The sequence below is a fragment of the Carcharhinus amblyrhynchos genome, chromosome 23, assembly GCF_965287045.1.
Source record: "Carcharhinus amblyrhynchos chromosome 23, sCarAmb.v2.hapA, whole genome shotgun sequence".
In the NCBI taxonomy this organism is placed as follows: domain Eukaryota; kingdom Metazoa; phylum Chordata; class Chondrichthyes; order Carcharhiniformes; family Carcharhinidae; genus Carcharhinus; species Carcharhinus amblyrhynchos.
The window spans coordinates 15,411,757-15,437,714 of record NC_137346.1 but is presented as its reverse complement, the minus strand read 5'-3'; the positions used below and the strand labels follow the sequence as shown (position 1 = coordinate 15,437,714).

The window sequence follows — 25,958 nt, the reverse complement described above, 5'->3', positions numbered from 1 at the left end:
AACCCCCTCACACCGATATCAAACTAGATGGCCAATTAACAGCCATCCAGAATGAAATACACTCTGAAAGGCTGACTGCTGCCAGGGAAGGCGAGAGGTGGATGGGCACCAAGAAAAGAGAATATGCGAACTAATGGTCCCAGTGTGCTCTCTCGGAGCCGACTGCTGCAGAGCTGTCTGAAGAAGCTGTGGACTTGCACAAAAGTATCAGCGGAAATTGTGTCATAAGAGTCTAGGCAGCATAATCATTCACAGACCTCAGCCCCCAGACACAGTTGTTAATTTTATTTCAGCACTGAATTTCTTCCCACCCTGGGTCAAGCTTGCAGCCAATTGACCAGCCAGCCAACCATAGAAGTATATGGGCAAAGTGAAATCCCAGATAATTGCTGTTTGATAAATCTAAATTGACTTCTTGATTGTCAGCCAGTTGAACCAGTCGATTGAAATAGTGGGCAAGGACATGATTTTGTGTACTTCTGAGTTAGGTGTGCACCCAGAACTTTATACATAAAAATTTGGCCGCCATCTTTGATTATCTTCCCACCACCTCAGGACATATCTTTCTTTTCTTTACTTGTCCCATTCACATTCCCTTTGGTCCTGCACCACCAACTCTTTTGTCACTTAGAGCAGGATTTCTCCTACAGGCTTCAGGACATCTTTGTGAGTCTCAAACAAGGATCAGAGTCTACACTATATGAGGAATAATCACTCATAAGAGATTTCCCATGAATTGGGTAATTTGTGATCAGAGGACAGGATTATTGTCAAATTAAGGATGATGGGTGGGCTTTTGAAGCCAGAGGGTCAATAGGAAGTCATGCAGGACTGAAGAAAGGTTGGCCTTCCAAGGTAAGAAGAGAGGGTGTGTTAAGCAGGCACATTTTCTCCAACTGTTTTTTAATGCCTTAACAGCCAAACTACCATTGAGGGTGGGAACCCAGGCAGAGCCTGACCTCCACAGTGTCACCAGAAGGCCAGCTCCAGGCAGCTGGGCTGTTTACAGACACCACCAGGGCCCTTGAGGCTGACTGGAAAATTCCGCTCGGCCTTTGTCAGTAGAACCTACTGGACTTATAAATGCCTCAATTGGCTAGCTGCTGGCTGCATGTCCCCCAACCCCTCCTTCCCACCTCAGAAAAGTGGCTAGAGGAAATATGGAACCAAGCAACCAGCGTACTGGTGGTGTAAAATTTGGCACTAGCCTACCTCCGTGCTTTCTCCCATCAGAACCCAAACATTCAGCCATTAATTTCTTCTTTCTTCCAGCCTATCATAGATTATATTTTACCATCCTCTTTTTCACTTGCTTAAAATGGATCACATTTCTAACTTTTCCAGTTCTGATCAAAAATCATTGGCTTGAAATGTTGGCTGTGATTTTGTCAATGCATTGGAGGAAGGAGGGACAGAAAAATGGTGGTGAATGACAATGAGAGGGAAGCCCATTCACACCATCAGCAGATGTTCCCAGAGGTGAACAGGATAATGGGAGGAACCACACTTGAAAATGGCAGGGAGGTCATTTACAAGAGTTTAGCTATGTTGCTCAGTTTTTTGAGGGCACCAAGAACAACAGTACTTCAGAGCCTTGCAAGTTTAAATGAAGCAGAAGATAAGTCTTGGCTGCAGTCAGCAACCATTGAAAGAGGTAATGTGGCTTGGTGGAGTGGATTATTTTGAATAGACAGCAATAGTAATAATCTGGAGACTAGCCAGACTTGGCTAACACAGTGGGTATTCTGAAAGTGGCCTCTGACTTGGTGCTTGAATATATAGAGTAAGGAAGCAGAGTCCTTGAAAAGTGTGCAGCAGTTTGCTGTGGATCTTATTTGGTCAGGCAGTGTGACCTCCAGTGAGAAGGAGCATCAGAGAGAGAGAGAGAATTGCAGCCTCTGGGAATGGAACTACAACATCCAGAGTCACGAAAATCATGACGGGGCAAAGGAGCAGGCTGCCAGCCTCCCTTGCTCAGAAGATGCTATCCACTAGAGAGAGTCAGTTATCGGAGGCTCTGCTTCCTGCAAACATTGGAATAGCAAGGAGATCACTGAGCAATGATGGAGCCTAATAGGAATGCTGATAACACATTTCCTGGATAACATGGAATTAACCATGGCCCTGAATTCTTATGCCTCATGATCACTCCACAGATCATACAGTCATAGAACCCTAGAATGCAGAAGGCCATTCGGCCTAAAAAGTAGGCACCAACTACAATCCCACCCAGGCCCTATTCCCATAATCCAATTTATTTATTCTGCTATTACCCTGACACTAGGGTCAAATTAGTGTGGCCAATCAACTTAACTGGCACATCTTTGGACTGTGGGAAGAAACTGGAGTCCCAGAGGAAACCCATGCAGTCATGAAGAGAACTCCATATAGACAGTGACTCGAGCCTGGAACTGAACCCGGGTACCTGGCGCTGTGAAGCAGCAGTGCTAACCACTTTGCCACCAGACTGCCCAGATCTTCTGGAGATATCTGTGGAATCTTCCCCTAAGGCTCATCACCACTACATCAAGATCAGACTGAGGACTGTAGAATTTGCGGCCACCACCATATTCCCCAGGTGCAGGATGTCATTTACTGAATGAATGCACGTTGGCTCTCAAAGCTGCAAAAGCCCAAGTAGCAGCTTTCATCAACAGGAAGGACTTCCAACTGCTCAATGTACAACTGGTTCACAAGACAAAAGGTGGATCTGTGCCTGATTATATGTTTATATACTAAGGTAGTCCCTTAGAATGGACCTATTCAGGCCTATTGCGCACATTCAAGGATGTATCCAGCACCCAGTACACTCAACGCATGAAGTGACCATTCGTCACATTTTCTGTTTGTGAAAATTGATTATCATATTTGGTTATAATGATTCACCTTAAATATCTAATTGGTTGTGAGAAATTTGGCATGTGGTGAAGACGAGACATGATGCTACAACAATTCATGGGTGCAAATTGCTGTACATTCTGCCCCCTTACTCTGGACATATAAATGCCAAGTCAGAGAGAACACTCAAAGGGTGGAATTTTCAGCTGTGCTCACTCCAAAAGTGGAATATCCCACCTGAGGTCAACAGACCTTTGTATGGTCTGCTTCCCGCCCACTACGATTCCCATGGCAGGCGGGACGGGAAAATTCCCCTCAAAGAATGCCAATGTATTAAACAAAATTCACATTCTTTCTCTGCTTTCCGCAATCTTTCATTAACATCTGTTTGAGTTGGAATAATCCTCAGTCACACTAAAAACAGTTGAGGAGTCAGTGCTTTCTATCACCCTGCTAGTTATGTTGCTAATTTTATTTTATTCCTAAAATTAACAAACAATGGAAAATATCAGCTTGACCTTTTTTAAAAACACGCAGATGGACTAGATGTTGAAATGTAAGATGGCCAAGGAATAGATACAAAATTACTTTAACAAGATAACATTGATATCTTTGTACAAATGACAGTGAATAAGTCCAGTAATAAAAGAGCTGAAAATATGGATGATTTTGTTCAAATATTTTACAGAGTCAATTGTTAGCTGAGTGATTTCAATGTGACAAAGGGATCAGATAATGTGACCAACAATAAACATGTACCATTTCATTTTTATGTAGGGGTTACATTTAGTTTTGGACTGATTTGTTTTCTATCAGAAGTGGGATCAAATGAGAATTCAATCAAACAAGGCACTCCTATGTTCTTTATACATCATCTTCACAAGGTGATTAACAGCTTGGGATACCTTTACAGCAGATCTGTTGAGAAGTATGTCAGCTAATTGCCATGCAGTTCTATGTCCTGTGTATGAAAATAACTTTGATTTTGATAGTGTCTTATCACATTTTTGGGATGTCCCAATGTTTCACTGCCAATAATTTACCTTGAAGCACAGCCTCTTATATGGACAAATGCCACAGATATTTTTTGCGCAACAAGATCAACATAATATAGGTGTATCGCTAGTTTCTGTAGCGGTGTTGGGTGAGAGAGAAACGTTGGTGAGGTTAATAGGAGAACTCTGCTTTTCATGGGATTCAATCAGGTGGAACAGACCTTGGTTTAAATGTTTTTTCTTTTGAAAAAAAGCACCTTGAGACTGCAACACTCCCTCAGTGGCAAATTGAAAAACAACTTCATGAATTTGAACCTAAGACAGAAGAGAGACTGTTTCTAACTCAGCTTAACTGACCCTTAATATAAAAAGTAAATATATAACTAGTTGATCTCCATAGAGAACCAAAGTCAAATGTATTCTTCAGATGAAGTGGGTTTAGTGTTTGTTGCGTTCAATTTCCTCAGATCAAAAACAGGCAGACCTTTAAAGCAGCACTGAAGGTTGAATGCAGAGCTGGGAGGAACACATTGAAACTATGGACCATCTCTTGCCTTTCTCCCTCTCTCTTTCACTGTCCTTCCCTTTGGTTCATCATAGTATTAATAGCATTCTTGCCAGTCAGCTCTTATCTTCTTGAGGACTGGTGTACTGCCTCCTGAAGGGTGTCTGGTTTCCTGAAGAACTGAGAGGAACACTTTAGTGTGGCCCTTATGCATATATCAGTTTTGATGTGGTAGTCTTTATTGCTGCTATGTTCAAAGAACCAATTTCTACTTCAGGGCAAATACAGCATCCTGTGTTCATGTAAGGCAGTTTATATTACAGAAATGGTCATAGGCATTTATAATAGAAAAGTTAACAGGAGTGGAAGTGTTGTAAGGTTTTTAATATTTTTAAATAGATAAAGAAATAGATTAGGTAAAGGGGGAAGTTTGGTAGATAGGAAGAATATAAAGATAAATGTAAATCATGAATGAGCTGATTAAAATGAAATTCAAGTAGTACATCTTGGTAAATCAGTTATAAATGATATAGTCTTTTCTCTTTTTTCTGTAGGTTACAGCTCGACACCTCCATGTGGTAATCCCCGAAGGCGTTATCTACAGTCCTGGCTGTGGAGCGTACGCTAACAAACATCCATGGGAAGCCAGTGCAGTCAGTATTTAGCAGTTAGAATTGCTTGTGCAAATGTGGCTTCATTTTTGTCAGTTTTGTGTTTTAAGATTTGGCAAAATGGAGTAACAGATTCAATCTTGTCCTCATTAAATTGTTCTTTTTTTAGTAGCAGACATTTGAATTATGATACTTGACTGCATTTAAGACAGTTAATGTTAAATATTTTAACTTCAGTGTATGTTGAAACATACCATCAGTTTTTCTTGTAATCCATGGGAATTATCTGAGCAATATGATTCATCGCCAGTTAAAACTTGAATTATAATCTGCCTGGTGAGGAAAAATGTACTTTGTCACTACTTAGCAGCATAAATTAGTATAATTCCTGTGTAATTGGTGTATGCTGTGGAGAATGTAATTTACATTTGAAAGAAATCAGCAAAACAAAAATTACATAGCACTGGCCCTTTTAAAGGATTAAATCAAACTTTCAAGTGGCCACACTGCATGAGTGGCTAAGGAACAATCACCATATTCCTGCAGAGAATAGAAGTAATATCTTCATACTGCATGTTGTAGCTCACTGTTGCATTTTGTAAAAAAAACTGGTTTAGTTTTGTTATCTTTGTTGATTGTACATCGGATTTTTTTTAGATTGGTGAATTTAAGTTGCATGATGCACAGATTTCTGTCATGCTAAACGTCTTTCATCTATCGACATTATAAAAGGTTGTCCTGTAGAACAGAGTATCGAATTTTGATGGTTACAAAACTCACACATTTTGTATTTCTGTATATAATTCAAGGTTGCACAAAGTATAATAAAATTTGGAAGGAAACTTGACATGCATCTCCACATTAAAATTTGAGTATGGCACTTAAAATTTTTGACATCTGAATTCATTGCATCTTCTATCATACAAATACAGTAATAGTTCATTCACATTTCAAATGCGAATTGTTCTAACCTACAATATGTGAGATTTGTAGGCCAAATAACACTTATTTCCATATCCTTCACATATTACTAATAGTCACAGCTTACCAATAGAGAAATTTGCAAGGTTGACACTCCTTTAAAATAATTTGACATTGGGAGATTATCCATGCGACACTCCCCTCACATTCTTGTATATCTGTTTAAAAAGGCTATTTTTGAGTATTGAAATTTTTCCCCTCCTAATTCAGCTGCAGTAGTCAGAAATGAGACTCTTCAAATTTGTTTTCATATGGAAATACTGGCTGCGATTCTCCCATTGCAGCCTGCAACTTTTCTGACAGGTTGCCATGGGAAACACACGTCTGAGGCATTAAACAGGAATTTGCACATGCACCAGGAACGCATGTGCATCTCCCAGAACTGGCGAAAAGACGCCAGTCAGACCATGTTGGAAACCGGCGGGAAGGCAGGTAAGCATTTAAATCTTTTCTGCATGTATTTTAAATATGTATGTTTCATTATTGGGATCTTTCAGGTCCTGATCAAAACCCCCATCCGCCAGGAGTACTTCATTCCAGCGGGGTTCAAACTAGCTCCCCATGTTTGGGGAACTATCAGGAGACCCTGCTGGAATGAAGGGGGGGCAGTCAAGGTCCCCAGGGGGCCAGACGGTGGCAGCAGGCATGGGCACCCTAGCAATGCCTGCCTGTGCCCCTGACACTGCCTCAGGGGCAAAGTGCCATGCCCATGGCCCATTGGGCAGAGGTGGGGGCCTACTGTGGGTGAGGCCTTGGGGCAATCAGTGTGGGTGGGGGGGGGGGTCCCACTGCCACTCTGCATTGGGATTAGTCTGTGATGGAGGGAGAGCAGCGATTGGGGCAGACTGGGGGGATGTGTGCTCTGCTACTGCTGAGGGATGGGGCCCTCGGCATCAGGGCCTCCAGGACAGGGGTGGGTCAGGGCTGGCCTGGGAATTGCTGTGGGGGTTGCAATCGGGCCGTGGGGAGGCTGGAGGGGCAGCACTATGGGGGTCCCAGGCTGGCCAGCGATTGAGCTGACAAGCAAATGCAAGTTTGACAGTTCGAGGCCACTGCTCCAGAACTGTCAAACTCCAGCATGACTAGGCCTGTCCCCTGGGTTTTTAATGATATTCACTACTCGAGTGAATATCATTCCCAGAATGCGGAGATTCAGGTGAGAAGCTAAACTGTCAGAACAGTCGGGATGAAAGATGAGTCATTGCCACTAAAACCAGGGGAAATGACTGCTAATGGCTGTCCACAGAGTGAATAAAGGGTCTGAATGGTTAAACGGCAGAGAAGCTGTAAGGTGTGACAGATGAAGATATTGGGGGGACGGGGTGGGGGGGGGAGGTGGTGAGGTGGGAAAGGAGATGAGACAGAGGTAGAATGTAGAAAAGAGGAAGGGGGATGAAGTAGGGGGAAAGAGAAATGAAGAAAGACAAAAATAAAAGGTAGTGAATAGTAAAAAAAAAACAAAATGGAATCAAAACAAATGGGTTGAGGTGGGGTAGAGCGAATCATTTGGAGTTGTCTAAATTTTACCTCTGTTCCATCCATTCCATCTCCATCCCACCCCCCACCCCAAGTCTCTTCTTCTGGTTTCTGTGGCTATGACTAATCTTTCATTCCCTCACCCTGCAGTATAAAAATCTCCCACTTTCTGTGCCTTTTAGCTTTGACAAAGGGTCATCTGGACTCAAAACGTCAGCTCTTTTCTCTCCTTACAGATACTGCCAGACCTGCTGTGATTTTCCAGCATTTTCTCTTTTAGTTAAATAAATAAACAATGATTACATTCTGAATGTATGAGCTCACTTCTAGCTCATACTTCTGTGCAGAGATATCTAGGTGTTTGTCACAGCTACCGTTTCCAGAGTAATTTTCGGAAGTTTTCTGCTTCAGTCAACTTGACTGTTTTGTATAATTTAAGTTAAATCAGAGTACCCGACATCTAAAATAGAGAAAAAAGCAGAAACAAACCCTTGAATAGTATAAAATTATGACACTGTTTAAAATTTAATGCTATTTTAAAATAGTATAACAAAAAGAATGTAGGACTACAGTATTGAAATTAACTTCTGGCTTAGTGCTTTCCTGAGTCCCTCACCAGAAAGATGTTTTCACAAATTCTGGCATGTGTTGCTCTCAATTTATGGATCATTTAGGTTGAAAATCTGGAAACCATACGTTCAAAGTGCACACCCAAATTTTTGATTGTGCACTCTTTGGTAAAGTTGCATACTGGGAGAAAGTTGGAAAATTGTCCAAAGTTCAAAAGGTGAATGATTCACTAAACTTACGATAGCCAGCAGGTGGCAGCCTAGTCCCAACAAAAGACAATAAATAACGAGTCCTTAAACTTATTGTTGACCTATCGTATTTCCAACATTTCTGTTTAATTTTGAATTCTACATGTTTGATGTTTTGAATCATCGTTGCAATTAATACAGGTGTTGATATCCCATACACTTGTTGAGGGGCTCGGAGATCTCGCTCTGGATGGTTCTTTATTAGCACGATCAGAATGAAAACTATCAAACCGTAGAAATGCAGCTTCTATCTTTGGCTTCCGCCAATTCATCTCCATATTTCCCCTTAATGATGTTATCAGCAGATTTTGTTATTTGTTTGGCAGAGTGTTAAAATCAGAGAATAGGAAATGTTTAACATTTATAGTAATTCATGCATTTGGAATAGGGACACTAGGTGACATTACCCATGGCAAAATGGGAAGGGACATGTTACTTCTTCTCCACTCCCTCATACCTTGCCATGTATCTATATTGTGATATTGTAATTTCCATAAACCAAATGATCAAACAAAAGTATGTTTACAACATATATTTAAGAATAAATCACAACATTATACCATGTATGTAGTATCATCTGTGTGTCTCAGTTCAATGTAGGCTGACACTTCAATACAATCCTGTTGGAATTATTACTTGTGGGTGGCACAGTGGTTAGCAGTGCTACCTCATAGCAACAGGGACCCCGGTTCGATTCCTGGTTTAGGTTGCTGTCTATGTGGAGTTTGCACGTTCTCCTTGTGTCTTCATGGAGTTTCTCCAGGTGCTCTGGTTTCCTTCCACGTTCTGAAAGACGTGCTGGCTAGGTGGATTGACCCAAACAGGTGCCAAAGGGGGCGACTAGGGTAATTTCACAGTAAGTCTTAATGTAAGCTTTACTTGTGACTAATATGTAAATTTTAACTTTATTGACTGCAAGTTTGACGATAGCACCAAAGCAAGGGTGTTTGCTATTGACTGTGACACAAGTCTCACTGAAAGATCTTATGTGATCTCTGGTGGAAATTTCAGCTCCACCATCATGCAGGAACTGATTGCAGCATTCTTTACTGGGAACTTGAAGCATGGAGCAAAACTGCAAATCACATTAAAAAAAACTTTAACAGACACCCCTGCCTCCTGCAAACATAAAAAATAATTAAAATAAAATAAATTACGTAGAGCTAATTAAAAATTGGGACATACACGGGTGAAAGGAGCCCAAATCATCAGTGTAGAAGGAGGCCATTTGGTCCATTGAGTCTGCACAAACCCTCAATTATACCCAAAACTAGGGTCATCCAGACGCGAAACATTGGTTTTATTCTCTCTCAACAGATGCTGTCAAATTTTAAAGCATACACAGCATTTTGTCTTTAACAAAATTGGTACTAGAGCTTCATTCCAAGAATGGCAATGGGTTACAATAGTCCTAATTCATTTAGGGGAGGAGATGACCCAGTGGCATTATCACCAGACTATTAATCCAGTTCTGGAGACCTGGGTTCGACTCCTGCCATGGCAGATAGTGGAACTTGAATTCAATCAAAAATAAATCTGGAATTAATAATCAACTGATGCCTACGAAATCATCGTCGATTGTCAGGAAAAACCCATCTGATTCACTAATGTCCTGAAATCAGCCGTCCTTACCTGGTCTGGCTTACATGTGACTCCAGAGCCACAGCAATGTGGTTGATTTTCAACTCCCTCTGAATAAGGGCAACTAAGAATGGGCAATAAATGATGGCCAAGCAGTGAACGTCCATGTCCCTTTAATGAATAAAGTAGTGGCAATGGGTTACTACAGTCCTTAGTGCTGGGGCTTCATTCCAAGTAATGGCAATGGATTGCTACAGTCGTAAGTGCTGGGGCTTCATTCCAAGTAATGGCAATGGGTTACCACAGTCCTAAGTGCTGGGGCTTCATTCCAAGTAATAGCAATGGGTTGCAGTAGTCCCAGATGCTGGGGCTTCAAGACGTGGAGGGGGGCGGGGTTAGGCGCGGAATGCTGAGGTGTGATTGGCCGAAGCGTACGTCAATCCTGAGTGATGTGAGGCGCCATCTTGGTGGGGTGTAGGGGAATAAAATGGCTGCCAAGAGAACGTGGCGAGCTGGTTGCTGAGGAGCGGTGCGGGCTCTTGAATAAATAGAGGGGGGAAAAAAAGAAAAGTCTCGGCGGTATCGGAGCTGGATCCTCACCGTGCTTTAATTTAATATTCCGATTCCCTACTGTCGGGCGCCGCTTTATGAAGCATGGACCGGCTGGCGCCGTTTGGCAGTGAGTAGCCCCCACCCTTCCTCCGTGCTGCTCCTCACCATCGGCGGGGGGGGGAAGGCTGGCTGCAGCAGCGAGGCCTGCCCCAGGGCCTACAGCAGTAGACGCTTCACAGTGAGCCGCGAGCTGTACAGTTATTTTGATTAACGGTCGGTTTCGCATCCCAATAAAAAAAATCGCCCTCCCCCCGACCAAGCAGATATTCAGGAAAAAATTCAAATGCTTTTGTATTCGTAGAAATAATATATCTGCAGAAAGCAGACTTTGCAGCCAGGGTAAGGAAGGGATTTGTAATATGAATCATCGTTAAAGGAGGCGTCCTTCCATCCACTCGCAGGTTGCTTTTTGTTTTAAAGTAGCATGCTGATGAACCCACACCTACAGATAAACCGTCCCACCTTTCAGACTGAATTCAACCCCTCTGTCCTTCTCTGATCCCCTCCCCTGGAGTCCCAAACTAGGATGGGAGTCAGAGGAGCTCCTTTTTTCAGTCACAGAACATGCCACGTGTGTCATGTATTGGCTCTCTCTCGCTTCTGATGGTGATAGAGGGGCAATGCAGGCAAGCTGGTTTCTTCCCACAGACAAAGATGTGCAGCTTTGGTGGATTGGCCAAGCTAAAATTGCCTCTTAGTGACCCACGATGTTTAGGTTAGGTGGATTAGCCATGGTAAAGGTGTGGGTTGCAGAGATAGGATAGTGGGAGAGGGTGCAAGATATTCTGGATAAAATGCTTTGACTCTGGGTGGAATAGCCTATTTTGCACTGTAGGCATTCAATGATTCTAAGCAGTGTGAACTGCTAGATTGATGGTTTGCCTCAACTGGGGTGGGAGGGCAAACCAGTCCAACTTGGTAAATCATTGGTGAAAGCTAAATACTGCAGGTGCTGGATATCTGAAATGTAAGCATGAAGTGCTGGTAAACTCAGCAGGTCAGGCAGTACGTGGAGAGAAACAGAATTAACTTCTTGATTCTGCATAACTCATCCACAGAAGGATCAGCACTTACAAAGAATGCAGCTGATCTTTTGATGGTTTTTGTCCTTGGTTCTAATGCCTATGATATCCCAAACAACACCCCCCCCCAAAACAAAACAAAGCCTTGTGCTGTAAATTTGTAAGAACCACTTCAGAAAGATGCTGAAGACATCAAGTTGGCCTGTTTTTCTGATGGGAAAATAAGAAAAATGTGCATTTCTGTCATAGCACAGTTGACTGTACAGTTGGTTATTGATGTAGACCAATGCCAACAGCATGGGTTCAAATCCTCTACTGGCTGAAGTTATTTATGAAAGCCTTGCCTTCTTAATCATGCTCCTCACCTGAGGTGTGGTGATCCTCAAATTAAAACTGTTTCAGGTTGATGATGTTTCATCAGAACTGGAATATGTTACAGAATAGGTTTTAAATGTACAGAAGCATATTTAGTTTTCGATAAAAAGATAAATCTTACAAGGTGGAATAAAGCAGCGATTAACAAAATCACTGATGTTGTGTCATATAATAGTCCTTGCCTTGCACTCTAACAGATCTTTGCAACAGACCTTCATTATTGTTCTTTCTCCTTCCCCATTTCCCTGCCTCTATACTTGCTAACCTGTTACATCTGTAAACTTTTATCATTTCTGATGACAAGGGATCAACCCAAAATGTTTAATTTCTCTCTCCATAATGTTGCCTGACTTGGCTGAGTGTTTCTGGCATTTTCTGTCCATAAAGCATGTCTTTCCTTTAATTTCCCATTCCCAAATCAGAGACTCAAGGATATAGGTAACAAGAGTTTGTATTAATAAAGTGTGTACAAGTCAGTGTTGTTATTAATATAATTGTCATATTAATGCTGATATATTTTATTGTTTAAACGTTTGAATCATTCACCAAAAATTTGCTGCCGCTGCTCACGCCAGCGGGATCTTATGGTCCGGCTGGGGGTTTACTAGCAGTGAGGAATGTATTCAGTGGGAAACCCTGTTGACAATGGCAGGGTGATAAGATCCCACCGCCAGCGAGTAGTGCTCCGCCTCCCATAGAGTGGGAGAAAAATTCCACCCATTTTTAACGTAAGGCCCATACATATATATTTTGTCAATGCTTTGAAATAATCTCACTTAAACTGCTACTGTAGGTGTGGGTTCATCAGCATGCTACTTTAAAACTGCTACAATCATTTTAAGAAGTCTCAAAACACCAGGTTAAAAGTCCAACAGGTTTATTTGGTAGTAAATGCCACCAGCTTTTGGGGCTTTTCACCTTCGTCAGACGAGAGGGAAGTTCTGATCACAAACAGACCATATAAAGGCACACAATCAGTTTACAGAATACTGATTAGAATGCAAGTCTTTATAGCTATTCACGTCTTAAAGGTGCAGACAATGTGAGTGGAAATAGCATTAAGCATAGGTTAAAGAGGTGTATTGTCTCCAAGCAGGACAATAAGTGAGATATTGCAAGCCCAAGCAAGTCATGGGGGTTACAGATAGTGTGTCATGAACCCGAGATCCCAGTTGAGGCTGTCCTCATTGGTGCGGAACTTGGCTATCAGTTTCTGCTCAGTGACTCACAACTACAATCATTGACAGGCTTGTAACTACTAGCGTTATGTCCTAATGTTAGACAGCTCGAAGTGCTCCTTTCCGACACGATTTAATTGTGGAATGTCTACACTTGGGCTGCTGGGTGTTTTATCTAAAAGCCAAAATATTGTGGATGCTGGAGATCTGAAACAAAAACAGAAAGAGATGGGAAACTCCAAGCCTGGCAGCACCTATGGAGAGAGAAACAGAGTTAATAGGTGGAATTTTACCAGCCCGCCCACCATGGGAATCGGAGCGGGTGAGGGGCAGAGCATGGGAAGGCCTTTTGACCTTGGGTGGGATTTTACAATTTCAAGATGAGCAAGGCCGTAAAATCCTGCCCAACGTTTCAAGTCCAATATAATGATTCTTAATAGTTTTTAATGTTTAGTATGGCAATTTCACATGTCCACTTTGATAATTAACTGATATTTTATGAAGGGGTGGGATGAATGTTGAAGTAGATCGTGTGACTGAATTAATATTTGCAATTCCATTATTACAGTTTTACCAGAAGCTGATTGTATGTACACACCATGTATTGCCACTATTTTACTGTTTTGTTGTAGTATTCAGACATGGCAATTGCTGAATCGTCTTCATCTGATGTTATTTCAGGTGACCCCTTTGATCAGCCACCATGTCGTGGATGCTCTTCTTACCTGATGGAACCCTACATAAAGTGTGCAGATTGTGGACCTCCTCCACTGCTTATATGTTTACAGGTACATTGCCATAAACTGAGTTACTGTATAGAGCTACAGGTCCATATCCCTCCATTCCTTGCCTGTTCTTGTATCTCTCATGATGCCTCAAGAAGGCTGTTTTGTGCGGGATAGTGTCTAGCTTGGAGGTGTCCAAAAAATTGATTGGGATCAACTGGTCGATTGGGGAGTAGCTTGCAATTGACCACGCGCTTTCTGTGCACTACACGTGTACATATCAACACACCCTCGATGTGTGCTTTCTGCACATGCACAGTGCACACTTTCTGCGCACGCTATCTCCTTGAAAAAGGTGAGAGGAAAAGATATTTAATGATACAATGAATAAAAACTAAATTATTCTATGTATTTTTGATGAAAGCAGCTGCAAAAATCTTGCATAAGGTCATGGATTGAAAGCAACATGCAGTTAGCACATATTTAGAATATTTTCCCTCTGTTAGCTGTGTTGGCTGCAAGTTAGAGCCTTGCAGCTTTGAACTCAGATTTAGAACATAAGAACATAAGAAATAGGAGCAGGAGTAGGCCATCCAGCCCTTCGAGCCTGCCCCGCCATTCAATAAGATCGTGGCTGATCTGTCGCTGCTCAGTTCCACTTTCCCGCCCTCTCCCCATAACCCTTAATCCCCTCTCCTATCAAAAACCCATCAACCCGCGTCTTAAAAATATTTAGCGAGGAAGCCTCCACCACTTCAACGGGCAGAGAATTCCAGAGATTCACCACCCTTTAGGCTGATGAAATGTAGGGTTTACTGCATTATTGTAAGATTTGACCCTTGGGTCTCAACCGAATTGCTAGTTGGATTGCATTCATTTAAAAATAAAAGACATACTTATCGCACAGGATAAGTACCAAATAAATATTGCACAATATTAAACCTTTGCTAGTGAGGATACATGCCACAGAATTTGTAATCCAAGGGGCGTGGATTAATGATCTGGAGGATAAGAGTTTAAATCACATCATGCAGTTGGAGAATTTAGGTTCGATTAATCAGATAGGTTAAAAATCTGGAACCAGTGACCACAAGAGTACCAAGCAGATAGTTATAAAAACCTGATTACTCCAATCAGACTTTGCATAATCATGAGCCTTTTTATCCATAAAGAGGTAGTTTAAGGTCTGTATTGTGCAACATGTTTCAATGTCCCTGCATGGCAGAGTGGGAAGATAGCACTGGTGGATTGTGTTCGGGTGATTGTCGATAAAGTAGATCTCAAGTCACTGAAGTCTGGGCATCCCTGGTCTAACTTCTTGGGTGCTGGCGCTCCATTTGTTCAGGCAAGTGGAGAGTATTTCTTCACACTTCTGTCATGCCTGCTAGGTGGTGGACAGGCTTTAGGCTGTCAGAAAATTAGTTCCTTACTGCAGAATTCCCAGCCTCTGACCAGCCCTTTGTAACCGCAGTATTTATATGGCTAGTTCAGTTAAGTGACATGATGATATAGCCATAAAGTTCACAACTGCTTTGTATTAAAAAGCATTGTAAAGAATGGGGGAATTAGGCATTAATTTGGAAGATTAAATTTTGGGAGATAAATAAGTAGGTAATTTTCTGAAGAAATATCTTATTCAAAATAAATCTTGGTATGAATGTTTTATAAGATCACTGCATAGAATGCCATTTGGGGAGATTTAAGAGGAAAAGTAGTATTTTAAGTTCATTGTTCTTTTGTTTGTAGTGCTTTACAAGAGGATTTGAGTACAAGAAGCATCAAAGTGACCATAGCTATGAAATAATGGTGAGTGCAGAACTTTTTAATATTTCCTTCACCCATGTATTAGAAGCTGAATGCAGAATTTATTTTAAGTCAAATTTCTAATTTGCTCCTTAATGTTTCTTGTAAATCAATAGTTCCATCATACAACTTTTGAGTATGATACACGTGTATGTATTTATATCATTTTAACTATAGTTTTTTTATTGTACCGCATGTTAAATACTACAATAATATTGGGTATAGATAAAGGGTTGGAGAGATTTCCTAGTTATCAGGCAAAACTTCATCATGCAGGTGCAGCAGCTGAGTTGACAAAGTGGGAGAGAAGACAAGAAATTATAAGGATGCACCAATCCTGTGTTTTAAAAGATATTATTAGGAAATGAAAAGCAAGTAATCAGTATGCTTATATTTTCTGCACACACTCAAAATAGGTTATGCCAAGTTTAGTGAACTATGTACAGTTTGTAATAGAAATTTTGCTTCAAAGAATTAAATGATTCTATTTATCTGCCTCTTTAGCTCTTCTGGTTAGGTAGCGTTTCATAAGTTTACAAAAAAGAATCAATTCCTCTACTTAAAAAAAAATGTTGAAATCAAATAGTGATGATTTCAAATATCACTTTCTTTTTCTTTCCATGACCTGTATGCAGACATCTGATTTTCCCATTTTGGATCCGAACTGGACAGCTCAGGAGGAAATGGCATTACTTGAGGCTGTGATGGACTGTGGTTTTGGAAACTGGTAATATAACTAATATTTTTGCTTGAAGTGCAAATGTTAATTCTCTCTTCCCAGTAGGTTTTATCAAAGATATATTCACTGCCAAAATTTGCATTCACAGTGATCCTTACACAGAGTACATGGCCTTTTCTGTTGCTAAGCTAGAAGCTCACAGCTACCTTTACTGTTCTACGCTCCCATTTCCTGTCCAACAAGCCATACGTTTCACACCCTAGTTTTGAGCCCTGTTTCTCTTTTATTCTTTTTGCATCTGCTCCCACCACCCCCTAGCTTCATTTCCATTCTTCCTTTCCTGCTGATGTTGTTACCTCCCAAATGTGTGCTGATCCATCTCACAACTTAGTCAAACTCTTCAATTAGGATTCCACGTCTTCTGTAGCAAGGGAACACTCTGAACAAATTCACAGCTAAAGTCTTTGGGCTGGCGGCCTTCTGAAGTTCTTCAACATTATCAACCACAATATCTCTATTGCCCCAGTCAGTGTCCGAGGTTGATAAAATCCTGGATTCGGTGCTAGTCTTGTCAATCTTTACACATCGACCCTTCAAGAAAATGAGCATCTGAATTCTCTACCAAGATGGTTTGTAACTACCCTTGAAGTGTACTGTTTATCACGTAGTTATATACTGGAAGAATGTACAGTGCATCTATTAACCAGCATTTTTTTTTTAAACTCTCTTTTGAAGGCAAGATGTTGCCAACCAGATGCGTACAAAGTCCAAGGACGATTGTGAGAAACACTACATGAAGCATTTCGTTAACAATCCACTGTTTTCTTCCACTTTACTGAGTTTGAAGCGGTCTGAAGAAACCAAAGACCTTGATACAGCAATTACATTTAGATGTGAGTCCTTTGTTAACTTTAAAATTCCAGTAGCGTTGTGTGTATGTGGAGGGGGGGGATGATGATGATGCTATCTCACTGGAAGGTGATGTCCCCCATGACTGAACTGTGGCTGGTTTTTGAACAGACTATGGGTCTCCTCTGATGGTTTATTAAGCTTATCCAGTGAATAATTGAATTACGTAGACAAGGAAATTCCAGCGTTTGATCTACAGTTGATATCCTCTTCCCAGATCCAGTAGGCTCTGGTATTCTGAGTCATTGAAAGTTTGTCAAGCTGCTTTCCCCTGGGTGAATGCCAGGTGCTGACTCAATCAGGCTTGACTGTGATGTCCGTCAAGTTGAGTAACCTGTTACTGTTCATTTGTGAATATCATACATCGAAGCACTAGTCTTCAAACAGAGCTGCACAATGGCACAGTGGTTAGCACTGCTACATCACAGCACCATGGACCCGGGTTCAGTTCCCAGCCTGGGCCACTGTGTGTGTGGAACTGGCACATTTTCCCCTTGTCTGCATGAATTTCGTCCGGGTGCTCCGATTTCGTCCCAAAGATGTGCGGGTTAGGTGGATTGGCCACACTAAATTACCCCTTAGTGTCAAGCTAGGGTAAATGCATGGAGTTACAAGGATAGGGGCTGGGGGCGATTGTGGTCAGTGCAGTCTTGATGGCCAAATGGCCTCCCTCTGCACTGTAGGATTCTATGATCTATAAGTAATAGCTGTTGGAGGCTAGTGCACATTTCATATAGATGCCCAAGATATCTTAGTTACCAACATGGGCCTCAGCCAAACTTTCTCGGGTGGAGCTTTCTAAAAAATAAACCTAAATGTCAAAATGCTAGAAGTGTGCAGAAGGTCAATGTTTCGAGTTAATGTTTCGAATGTAAACATTCCAACAAAAAATGCTGCTTGAATTTCCGGGAGTCGGGTGAACCTTCTGCCCCATTGTCTTGCATTGAGAATTAAATTTTCGTCTTTTATTTGAAATTAAACTCCACTATCATAAAATAAATTTGCTTTCCCATTTAACCATAGCTTGTGATGATCCACCCAGACCAGCATTTGATTCTGCAGTGTCAAGAGATATGGCAGGATATATGCCAGCACGAGCAGACTTTGTTGAGGTAAGTTGTCAGTCCTACTTGGATTGAGGAACAAATCTGTGAATCAGCATTAAGGGTAGAACAAGTGTAACTCCTTGTAAATTTTAAAAAGGACTAATTAGAGTGTGGAACTTGTTACCATGTGGAGTTGTTGGGGAAATAGAATAAATGAATTTAATGGAAACTGTCTGTGGTGGGTAAGTTGTTGGAAGGTATTTTGAGAAACAGCATCTACAGGCATTTAGAGTTGCATGGACTGATGAGGGACAATCAGCATGGCTTTGAGTGGAAAACCGTGTCTCACAAATTTGATTGAGTTTTTTAAAGGGGTGATCAAGAAGGTAGATGAGAGCAGTTGATGTCTACATGGACTTTAGCAAGGCCTTTGACAAAGTACCACATGGTAGGTTGTTCCATAAAGTTAAATCTCACGGGATCCAGGTGAGGTAGCTAAATGGATACAAAATTGGCATGATAACAGAAGCCAGAGGGTGGTTAAGAGGGTTGTTTTTCAAACTGGAGGCCTGTGACCTGCGGTGTGCCTCAGGGATCACTGCTGGGCCCACTGTTACTTGTCATTTATATTAATGATTTGGATGAGAATATAGGAAGCATGGTTAGTAAGTTTGCAGATGACACCAAGATTGGTGGCATAGTGGACAGTGAAGGAAGTTATCTTGGATTGCAATAGGATTTTGATCAATTGGGCCAGTGGGCTGACAAATGGCAGATGGAATTTAATTTAGATAAATGCGAGGTGATGCATTTTGGTAGAACTTACTCAGGGCAGGACTTAATCAGCCAATGGTAGGGCATTGGGGAGGATTACAGAACAAAGAGATCTAGGGGTACATGTTCATAGTTCCTTGAAAGTGGAGTCACAGGTGGACAGAGTGGCGAAGAGCACATTCAGCATGCTTGGTTTCATTGGTCAGAACATTGAATTCAGGAGTTGGGATGTCTTGTTGAAGTTGTATAGGACATTAGTAAGGCCACACTAAGAATACTGTGAACAGTTCTGTCACCCTATTATAGAAAGGATATTATTAAACTAGAAAGAGTGCAGAAAAGATTTACCAGATTGCTACCGGGACTTGATGGTTTGAGTTATAAGGAGAGGCTGGTTAGACTGGGACTTCTTTCTCTGGAGCACAGAAGGCTGAGGGATGATCTTATATAGAGGTCTATGAAATAATAAGGGACTTAGATCAATTAGATAGTCAATATCTTTTCCCAAAGGTAGGAGATTCTAAAACTAGAGGGCATAAATTTAAGGTGAGAGGGAAGAGATACAAAAGTGTCCAGAGGGGCAATTTTTTCACACTGAGAGTGATGAGTATCTGGAACAAGCTGCCAGAGGTAGTAGTAGAAACAGGTAATATTTTGTCTTTTAAAAAGCATTTAGACAGTTACATAGGTAAGATGGGTCTAGAGGGATATGGGCCAAATGCGGATTAGAGTAACTTGGAGGGAGATATACATGAACCACAAAGCAACATGTTGTGTGCCATGACATAGTGGTTACTGGGCTAATAATCCAGAGGCCTGAACTAATAATCCGAAGAGGTGAGTTCAAATCCCACTGTGGCGGTTGAAATTTAAATTCAATTAAGTAAATAAATCTGGAATTAAAAAAAACTAGTGTCAGCAATATCTGTTGTGGAACTACCAGATTTTCAGTAGATCCTTAACTGATCTGCAAACATTCTTTTGGTCCTTACTTGATCTTAGGATCATAGAATCCCTATAGTGCAGATAGAGGCCATTCAACCCATCAACCAATCCCACCCAGGCCCTTTCTCATAACCCCACACATTTACCCTGCTAATCTCCCTGAAACCAAGGGGCAATCAACCTACCCACACATCTTTGGACTGGCGGATCTTTGACTCCTGACCTATGCTATTGCCTTCTGAAATGATCTGGAGTTGCCGGTGTTGGACTGGGGTGGGCGCAGTAAGAAGTCTCACAGGTCTATGTCCAACAGTGCTCCGAGAGCTCGTGATTCCAAGTAAACCTGTTGGGCTTTAACCTGGTGTTTTGAGACTTCTTACTGTACCTTCTGAAATGACTTAGCAAGTTACTCAGTTGCCATCATCCCACCTTTTCAAGTTTGGTTAGGGTTGAGCAATGAATGCTGGTCTCACCAGTGACGCCCACGTGCTGAATTAATAAATAAGTAACAAGTATAATAGAAAAGTCAGCCAAAATGGTCTGTTTGTGCTGTAAATTCTATGTATTATGTAATTTTATACGAAATCATTGTACATTTTGCATAATCCTGTAAAACACTAAATATGTGCTTATGTCTGCAAGTAAAAACGCTTTCAGTGGTTCTAACAATTGGTATTCATAGTACGTGCACAGTCCTAATAATGTTCATTTTAAAATTGTTGAAAGTTGATTAGAGAAGGCTGGTTTAATTAAAATAAGCTAGTAGTAGGCTGGTTTATTTATCTATTAAGTGCTGCTTTTATTTGAAGTTCTGTTTTGCCCAAGCTGGTCATGTTTTCTGCCAGTGAATTGCATTAGGATGCAGTACAGCATACTGTCATATGGTGGTGCCCAATTATAATGTTTGCACTTTGGTGCTAAAGCGTGCCAATAACTTTGATTTTGACACAGTAATGAGGCTAAATTAGGCACCCTCGTGTTGTTACCGGGGAGATGTGCTCAAAGGGGCACTATTGAAGAGTCAAGATGACACTGTTGAGTGCAGGTCCCTATGGATCACAGCATTAGTGGATTTACTTTGTCATATATTTACTCTTCATTGGGATATCTCAGCTGCCTACCAATGAATGTTGCTGCAATTGCTTCTCCACTTTTCATATTGTGCATCTTTTTGGAAAAATGTAAGCAATATTAAAATTGATGCATATTTCTTGTACAGGAATTTGACAATTATGCAGAATGGGACTTGAGGGATATTGATTTTGTAGAAGATGACTCTGATATTTTGCATGGTGAGTTTTTTGATTAACAAAAGTACCTTTGATTAGGCTTCTAACCGCCGCCAAAAACTAACTGTATGCTTGATATTTCTTTCATGAAAAGAAATCACATTCTCCCTACAAAACAATCTGCCAGTTGTGTCTGTTGTGGTAACATGCCACTGTGAATTGGTCATTTTGTGTAAATTATTCCAGAAATTTTTGTTGTTGGCGTTGGGTTTACCTCAAAAAACAGCTGTATTGCAAACAAAATGTTTTTGCCTTTTTTTATAATTTCTCAGTAACCAATGTTTCTTTGTGTCAGAGCAACTTGCCCATCAGCTAGTGCAACATTTTCCCCTCATAGTGTTGCAGTGCAATATACTACCAGTGTAACACAGCTGCTCATGACTCCCTCATTGCTGGAACATATTGAAATGGATTTACCCGAAAATGTGTTTCATGAGCATTAAAAAGAGTCTTTTACTTTTTGCCTGTGAGTTTATTTTGAAATTCGTTGCTTTAGTTTTTTAATCTAGTGATTAGAAGCAGCTGTGTGCTTAAGTAAACCCCTGCCCATTTTTATATTTTCACACTTTGAACAGCTTTGAAGCTCGCAGTGGTTGACATCTATCATTCCAGATTAAAAGAGAGACAGCGAAGAAAAAAGTAAGTTCCTGCTGATGTTGTTTGACCTAAAGGGATCAAGGGATATGGGGGGGGTGGGAGGAGAGAGATCAGGATATTGAATTTGATTATCATACATGGTCATAATGAATGGCTAAGCAGGCTTGAATGGCCTACTTCAGCTTCTATTTCTGTTTCTTTTATACACAAGGAGTTTTTTGAGTTTTTATTTTTCCAATATAATTGTCAAATCCCCAAAAATTCTAAATCTACTTTCCTGTTTGCTTCTCCCTCACGAAACAAGTTGCTATTTCATCTTGTTTCACTTTTCATGGTAATAAGCTTGATATTAAGATACAGCAAGTAATTAGGAAAGCTAATAAAATGTTGCAATTTTTGTGAGGAGAATTGATTACAAAAGTAGGGAGTTATCCTACACTTGCACGAGGCATCAGTGAGCACATCACAGATTTGCAGAAGGAGGCCATTGGATTGTGTGGTAGTGTGGCCAATAGGTTTTACTGGCCCAGATCTTCCATTCCCCAGAGGGTCATACCCAGGAGGTAACATAGAAGATCCGCACAGAAGATCCACCCAAAAGCTTCCTTGATAATTACTACTGACCACCCCTACTACAATCCTTCGCCCATCCCTGACTACTGTCCTGAGCCTCCTCAATCCCACTCATGTCCCTGACTCCACTGATCGTACACACTTAACCCTCTCTCCTGTTATAGTGGCTGGAACATTTAAACTTAATGGATTAGTCAGCTAGTGCCATAAAAAGGGGATCTCGTTTTATTTGCCTTGACGATGTACTGTGGTCTTGCGGATCCTGCACTGAAGGCCTCCAGAAGCAGATGTGCACGTAGACACTCAGGCCCCTTGGCTCCTGGTCTTTGGAGTTGTACCCCTTATTTTCTGTTGTTTCTCCATGCTCTACCTGCCAAAATGAATCACCTCACACTTCTCTGCACTAACTTCATTTGCTGTATATCTGCCCACTCTACCAACATGTCTGTGCCCTTTTGAAGTTCTGCAGTTCTCCTCACAGTTTACGATGCTTCAAAGTTTCGTATCATCCACAAACTTTGAAATTGTCCCTTGCACACCAAGATCTAGATCATATGGAAGAGCAAGGATCCCCTGGGGAACCCAATTGCAAATCTTCCTCCAACTCCAGAAATGTGCATTAACCATTACTCTATTTCCAGTTTTTTTAATCCACGTTGTTACTGTCCCTTTTATTCCATGAAGTATAACTTTGCTCACAAGGCTGTTGTGAGGCACTATACTAGATGCCATTTGAAAGTTCATGTACAGCACATCAATAGCATTACCCTCATCAATCTTTTTTTATTCATTCGTGGGACATGGGCGTTGCTGGCTGGCCAGCATTTATTGCCCACTGTAGTTGCCCTTAAGAGGTGGTGGTGAGCTGCCTTCTTGAATTGCTGCAGTCCGTGTGCTGTGGGTTGACCCATAATACAGCTAGGGAGGGAATTCCAGGATTTTGACCCAGTGACTTGGAAGGAACAGTGATATATTTGCAAGTCAGAATGGTGAGTGGCTTGTAGGGGAACTTGGAGGTGATGGTGTTCCCATGTATCTGCTGCCCTTGTCCTTTTAGACGGAAGTGGTCGTGTGTTTGGAAGGTGCTGTCTAAGGATCTTTGGTGAATTGTTGCATTGCATCTTCGAGATGGTACGCACCGCTGCTACTGACAGTTGGTGGTAGCGGAAGTGGATGTTTGTAGATGTGGTGCCAATCAAGTGGACTGCTCCGTCCTGGATGATGTCAAGCTTCTTGAGTATTGTTGGAGCTGTACCCATCCAGGCAAGTGGGAGTATTCCATCATACCCCTGACTTGTGCCTTGTAGATGGTGGGCAGGCTTTGGGGAGTCAGGAGGTGAGTCACTGCACTCTGCATAGCCTCTGGCCTGCTCTTGTAGCCACTGTGTTTGTGGTGAGTCCAGTTGAGTTTCTATTCAGTTGGAACACCAGCGATGTTGCCAGTGCCAGGGGTTCAATGCTGGTAAGGCCATTGAATGTCATGGGGCGGTGGTTTGATTGTCTCTTATTGGTGATGGTCATTGCCTAGCATTTGTATGGTGCAAACATTACTTGCCACTTGTCAGCCCAGGCCTGGATATTGTCCAGACCTTGTTACATTTGAGCATGGACAGCTTCAGTACCTGAGGAGTCATGAATGGTGCTGAACAACATGTAATTATCAGCAAACATTTCTGCTTTTGACCTTATAATGGAGGGAAGGTTATTGATGAAACAGGTAAAGATTGTTGGGCCTAGGACATTACCCAAGGAGCTCGGGATAGTGTCCTCGGCCTTGTCACCTCTTCAAAAAATTCCAGCAAGTTAGTTGAACATGCTTTTCCTTTCAGAGATCCATGTTGGCCCTTACTAATTGACCCAGATTTTTCCATGTGATTATTAATTCTATCTCAGATAAGTGATTCTATTTCCCAAGCAACAAATAGTACTGTCTGTGAAATTGATGGGATTTCATTTGGAGTATTGCGTGTGATGACTTTTGCTGGTAGCTGTGGAATAGGTCATCTATTTTATCAAATGATAACACCAGCCCACCACCAGTGCCGCCACCGCCACCTGATGAAATGCTCAGCCATGTGTTCATATTTTCCCATGTCTGAGCCCTTGTGTATGCCATATTACTGTATTATTTCTTCAAGTTATAAATGTAAAGAGCAGGTCAATTTTATTGCTAAAACCAGTGAAATGATGTGTTAATTTAGATGTGATTTGATTCTCTCAGTAGTTTAGAAAATAATATGTGACAGGACAATTTTACTCTGTCCACAGAATTTTGAGAGACCATGGCTTGATCAACCTCAGAAAATTTCAGAGTAAGTATTAACAGTGCCAAAGAAATGCAAGTTTATACTGTTACAGGTCTCTTAGGGAGTTCTGTGTCATGTAGAACTACTTTTTCAAAGGTTTCCTCCTTTTGGCAAAAAGCATAAATACCAGTTGCAGATGTCTACACTATTAGCGCAGACATCAATATCAGTGATTCACCTACTGCTGCTAAGTGTTTGCCTCTAGTAGATTGTGATGCATTTAGCCTTTAGGTTTTGGAGCCCAAATTGTGAATGCAATTCCTACACAATGTATTTTGTATTGTGTTCTTTTATTAATTCTGCTTAAAGGAATGACTCAAGCATATTGTGCAGGAAATTAGTGTGCAAATTGGGTCTGTAATAAAGTTGTCAAATTTATTACAGCCTATTCCTTTTGTGCTGCTTATTCCCTTCGTCATTGCGTTGGCAAGAAGGCCTTTAGTGGCAGACAGTTGTTGAAGGCCATTCACATGATGTTGAAGTAAGCTAGGTATGTGCAATGTTAGCTTTTTAATCAAAATTAAACTAGAAATAAAGCAATTTAAATTCTCTAAAATTACATTAGTCTATCAGCCATTCCCTCAAATTGCCCCTTTTGCATCTTTTTACATCAGCCTAAAGAAATGATGGCAGATTTACTGAAAATTTAAATCTATGACTCTGGATTCTCTCCTTAGTTCTCCCCTGCCTCTTTCACCAAGCTTTTGATTACCCCTCCTAAAATCTGTTTCAGAAGCTCTGATTATGTTTTGAAATATCTTGGGACATTTTTCAATGTTAGAGCTGCTATGTAAATGTAACTTATTGACCATGTGTCAGTCAATAGACCCACTTTATCTCAGTTCAATTGCATTGTTTTCTTGTTCAATATTAACTCTGCCACAGAAGCAGAATTTTTACAGATTAGACAGCAGATTTTAATGGTATTGGTGTCACTAGTAAGGGGGAGGGGATGTGGGGAAATGAATTTATCAGTATTTGATAATCTTGAAATGAGAATTTATTTTTTTCAAAGCCAGCAATGGTGGATGGGTTTCATGCATGTCATTATGAATGTGAGTTGCTGAGCTAACAATGGTTTAAAAGCTATCATCAACACACAATAGAACAGTGCAAATTGGATATCAATTCCCCTTGTACGTTCTGTTCCCATGAATTTAATGTGCTTAGCCATTTTTATATTAAAAATATTTTTTATAAAAAGCAGAAAATGCTGGAAATATGCAACAGGATCAGCAGCTGCAAAGAAGATTTAGTGTGCACCCCTTCATCAGAACATCAACCTGTTCTCTTTACAAATGCTGACTGAACAATTAATAA

General features: G+C 41.1%; 2 protein-coding genes across 3 annotated transcripts in view; both read left to right on the top strand.

Moving 5' to 3' along the window:
• LOC145357577 (nuclear pore membrane glycoprotein 210-like) overlaps positions 1 to 6,446 on the top strand; it is a 166,505-nt gene extending 160,059 nt beyond the window's left edge. Inside the window, exons 40-41 of the mRNA XM_080211052.1 lie at positions 3,616 to 3,722; positions 4,893 to 6,446. Coding sequence (XP_080067178.1) covers positions 3,616 to 3,722; positions 4,893 to 5,003 — 218 coding nt within the window. The 3' untranslated portion in view covers positions 5,004 to 6,446. The remainder of the gene's footprint in view (positions 1 to 3,615; positions 3,723 to 4,892) is intronic.
• A 3,822-nt stretch (positions 6,447 to 10,268) lies between these two features.
• The window catches only part of tada2a (transcriptional adaptor 2A), a 33,620-nt gene continuing 17,930 nt past the window's right edge, over positions 10,269 to 25,958 (top strand). For both annotated transcript variants that reach the window (XM_080211001.1, XM_080211002.1), the window contains exons 1-9: positions 10,269 to 10,484; positions 13,674 to 13,780; positions 15,464 to 15,523; positions 16,156 to 16,247; positions 16,935 to 17,092; positions 18,132 to 18,220; positions 21,093 to 21,165; positions 21,738 to 21,801; positions 24,601 to 24,644. In XM_080211001.1, the coding sequence (XP_080067127.1) occupies positions 10,460 to 10,484; positions 13,674 to 13,780; positions 15,464 to 15,523; positions 16,156 to 16,247; positions 16,935 to 17,092; positions 18,132 to 18,220; positions 21,093 to 21,165; positions 21,738 to 21,801; positions 24,601 to 24,644 (712 nt within the window). In that variant the 5' untranslated portion in view covers positions 10,269 to 10,459. The remainder of the gene's footprint in view (positions 10,485 to 13,673; positions 13,781 to 15,463; positions 15,524 to 16,155; positions 16,248 to 16,934; positions 17,093 to 18,131; positions 18,221 to 21,092; positions 21,166 to 21,737; positions 21,802 to 24,600; positions 24,645 to 25,958) is intronic.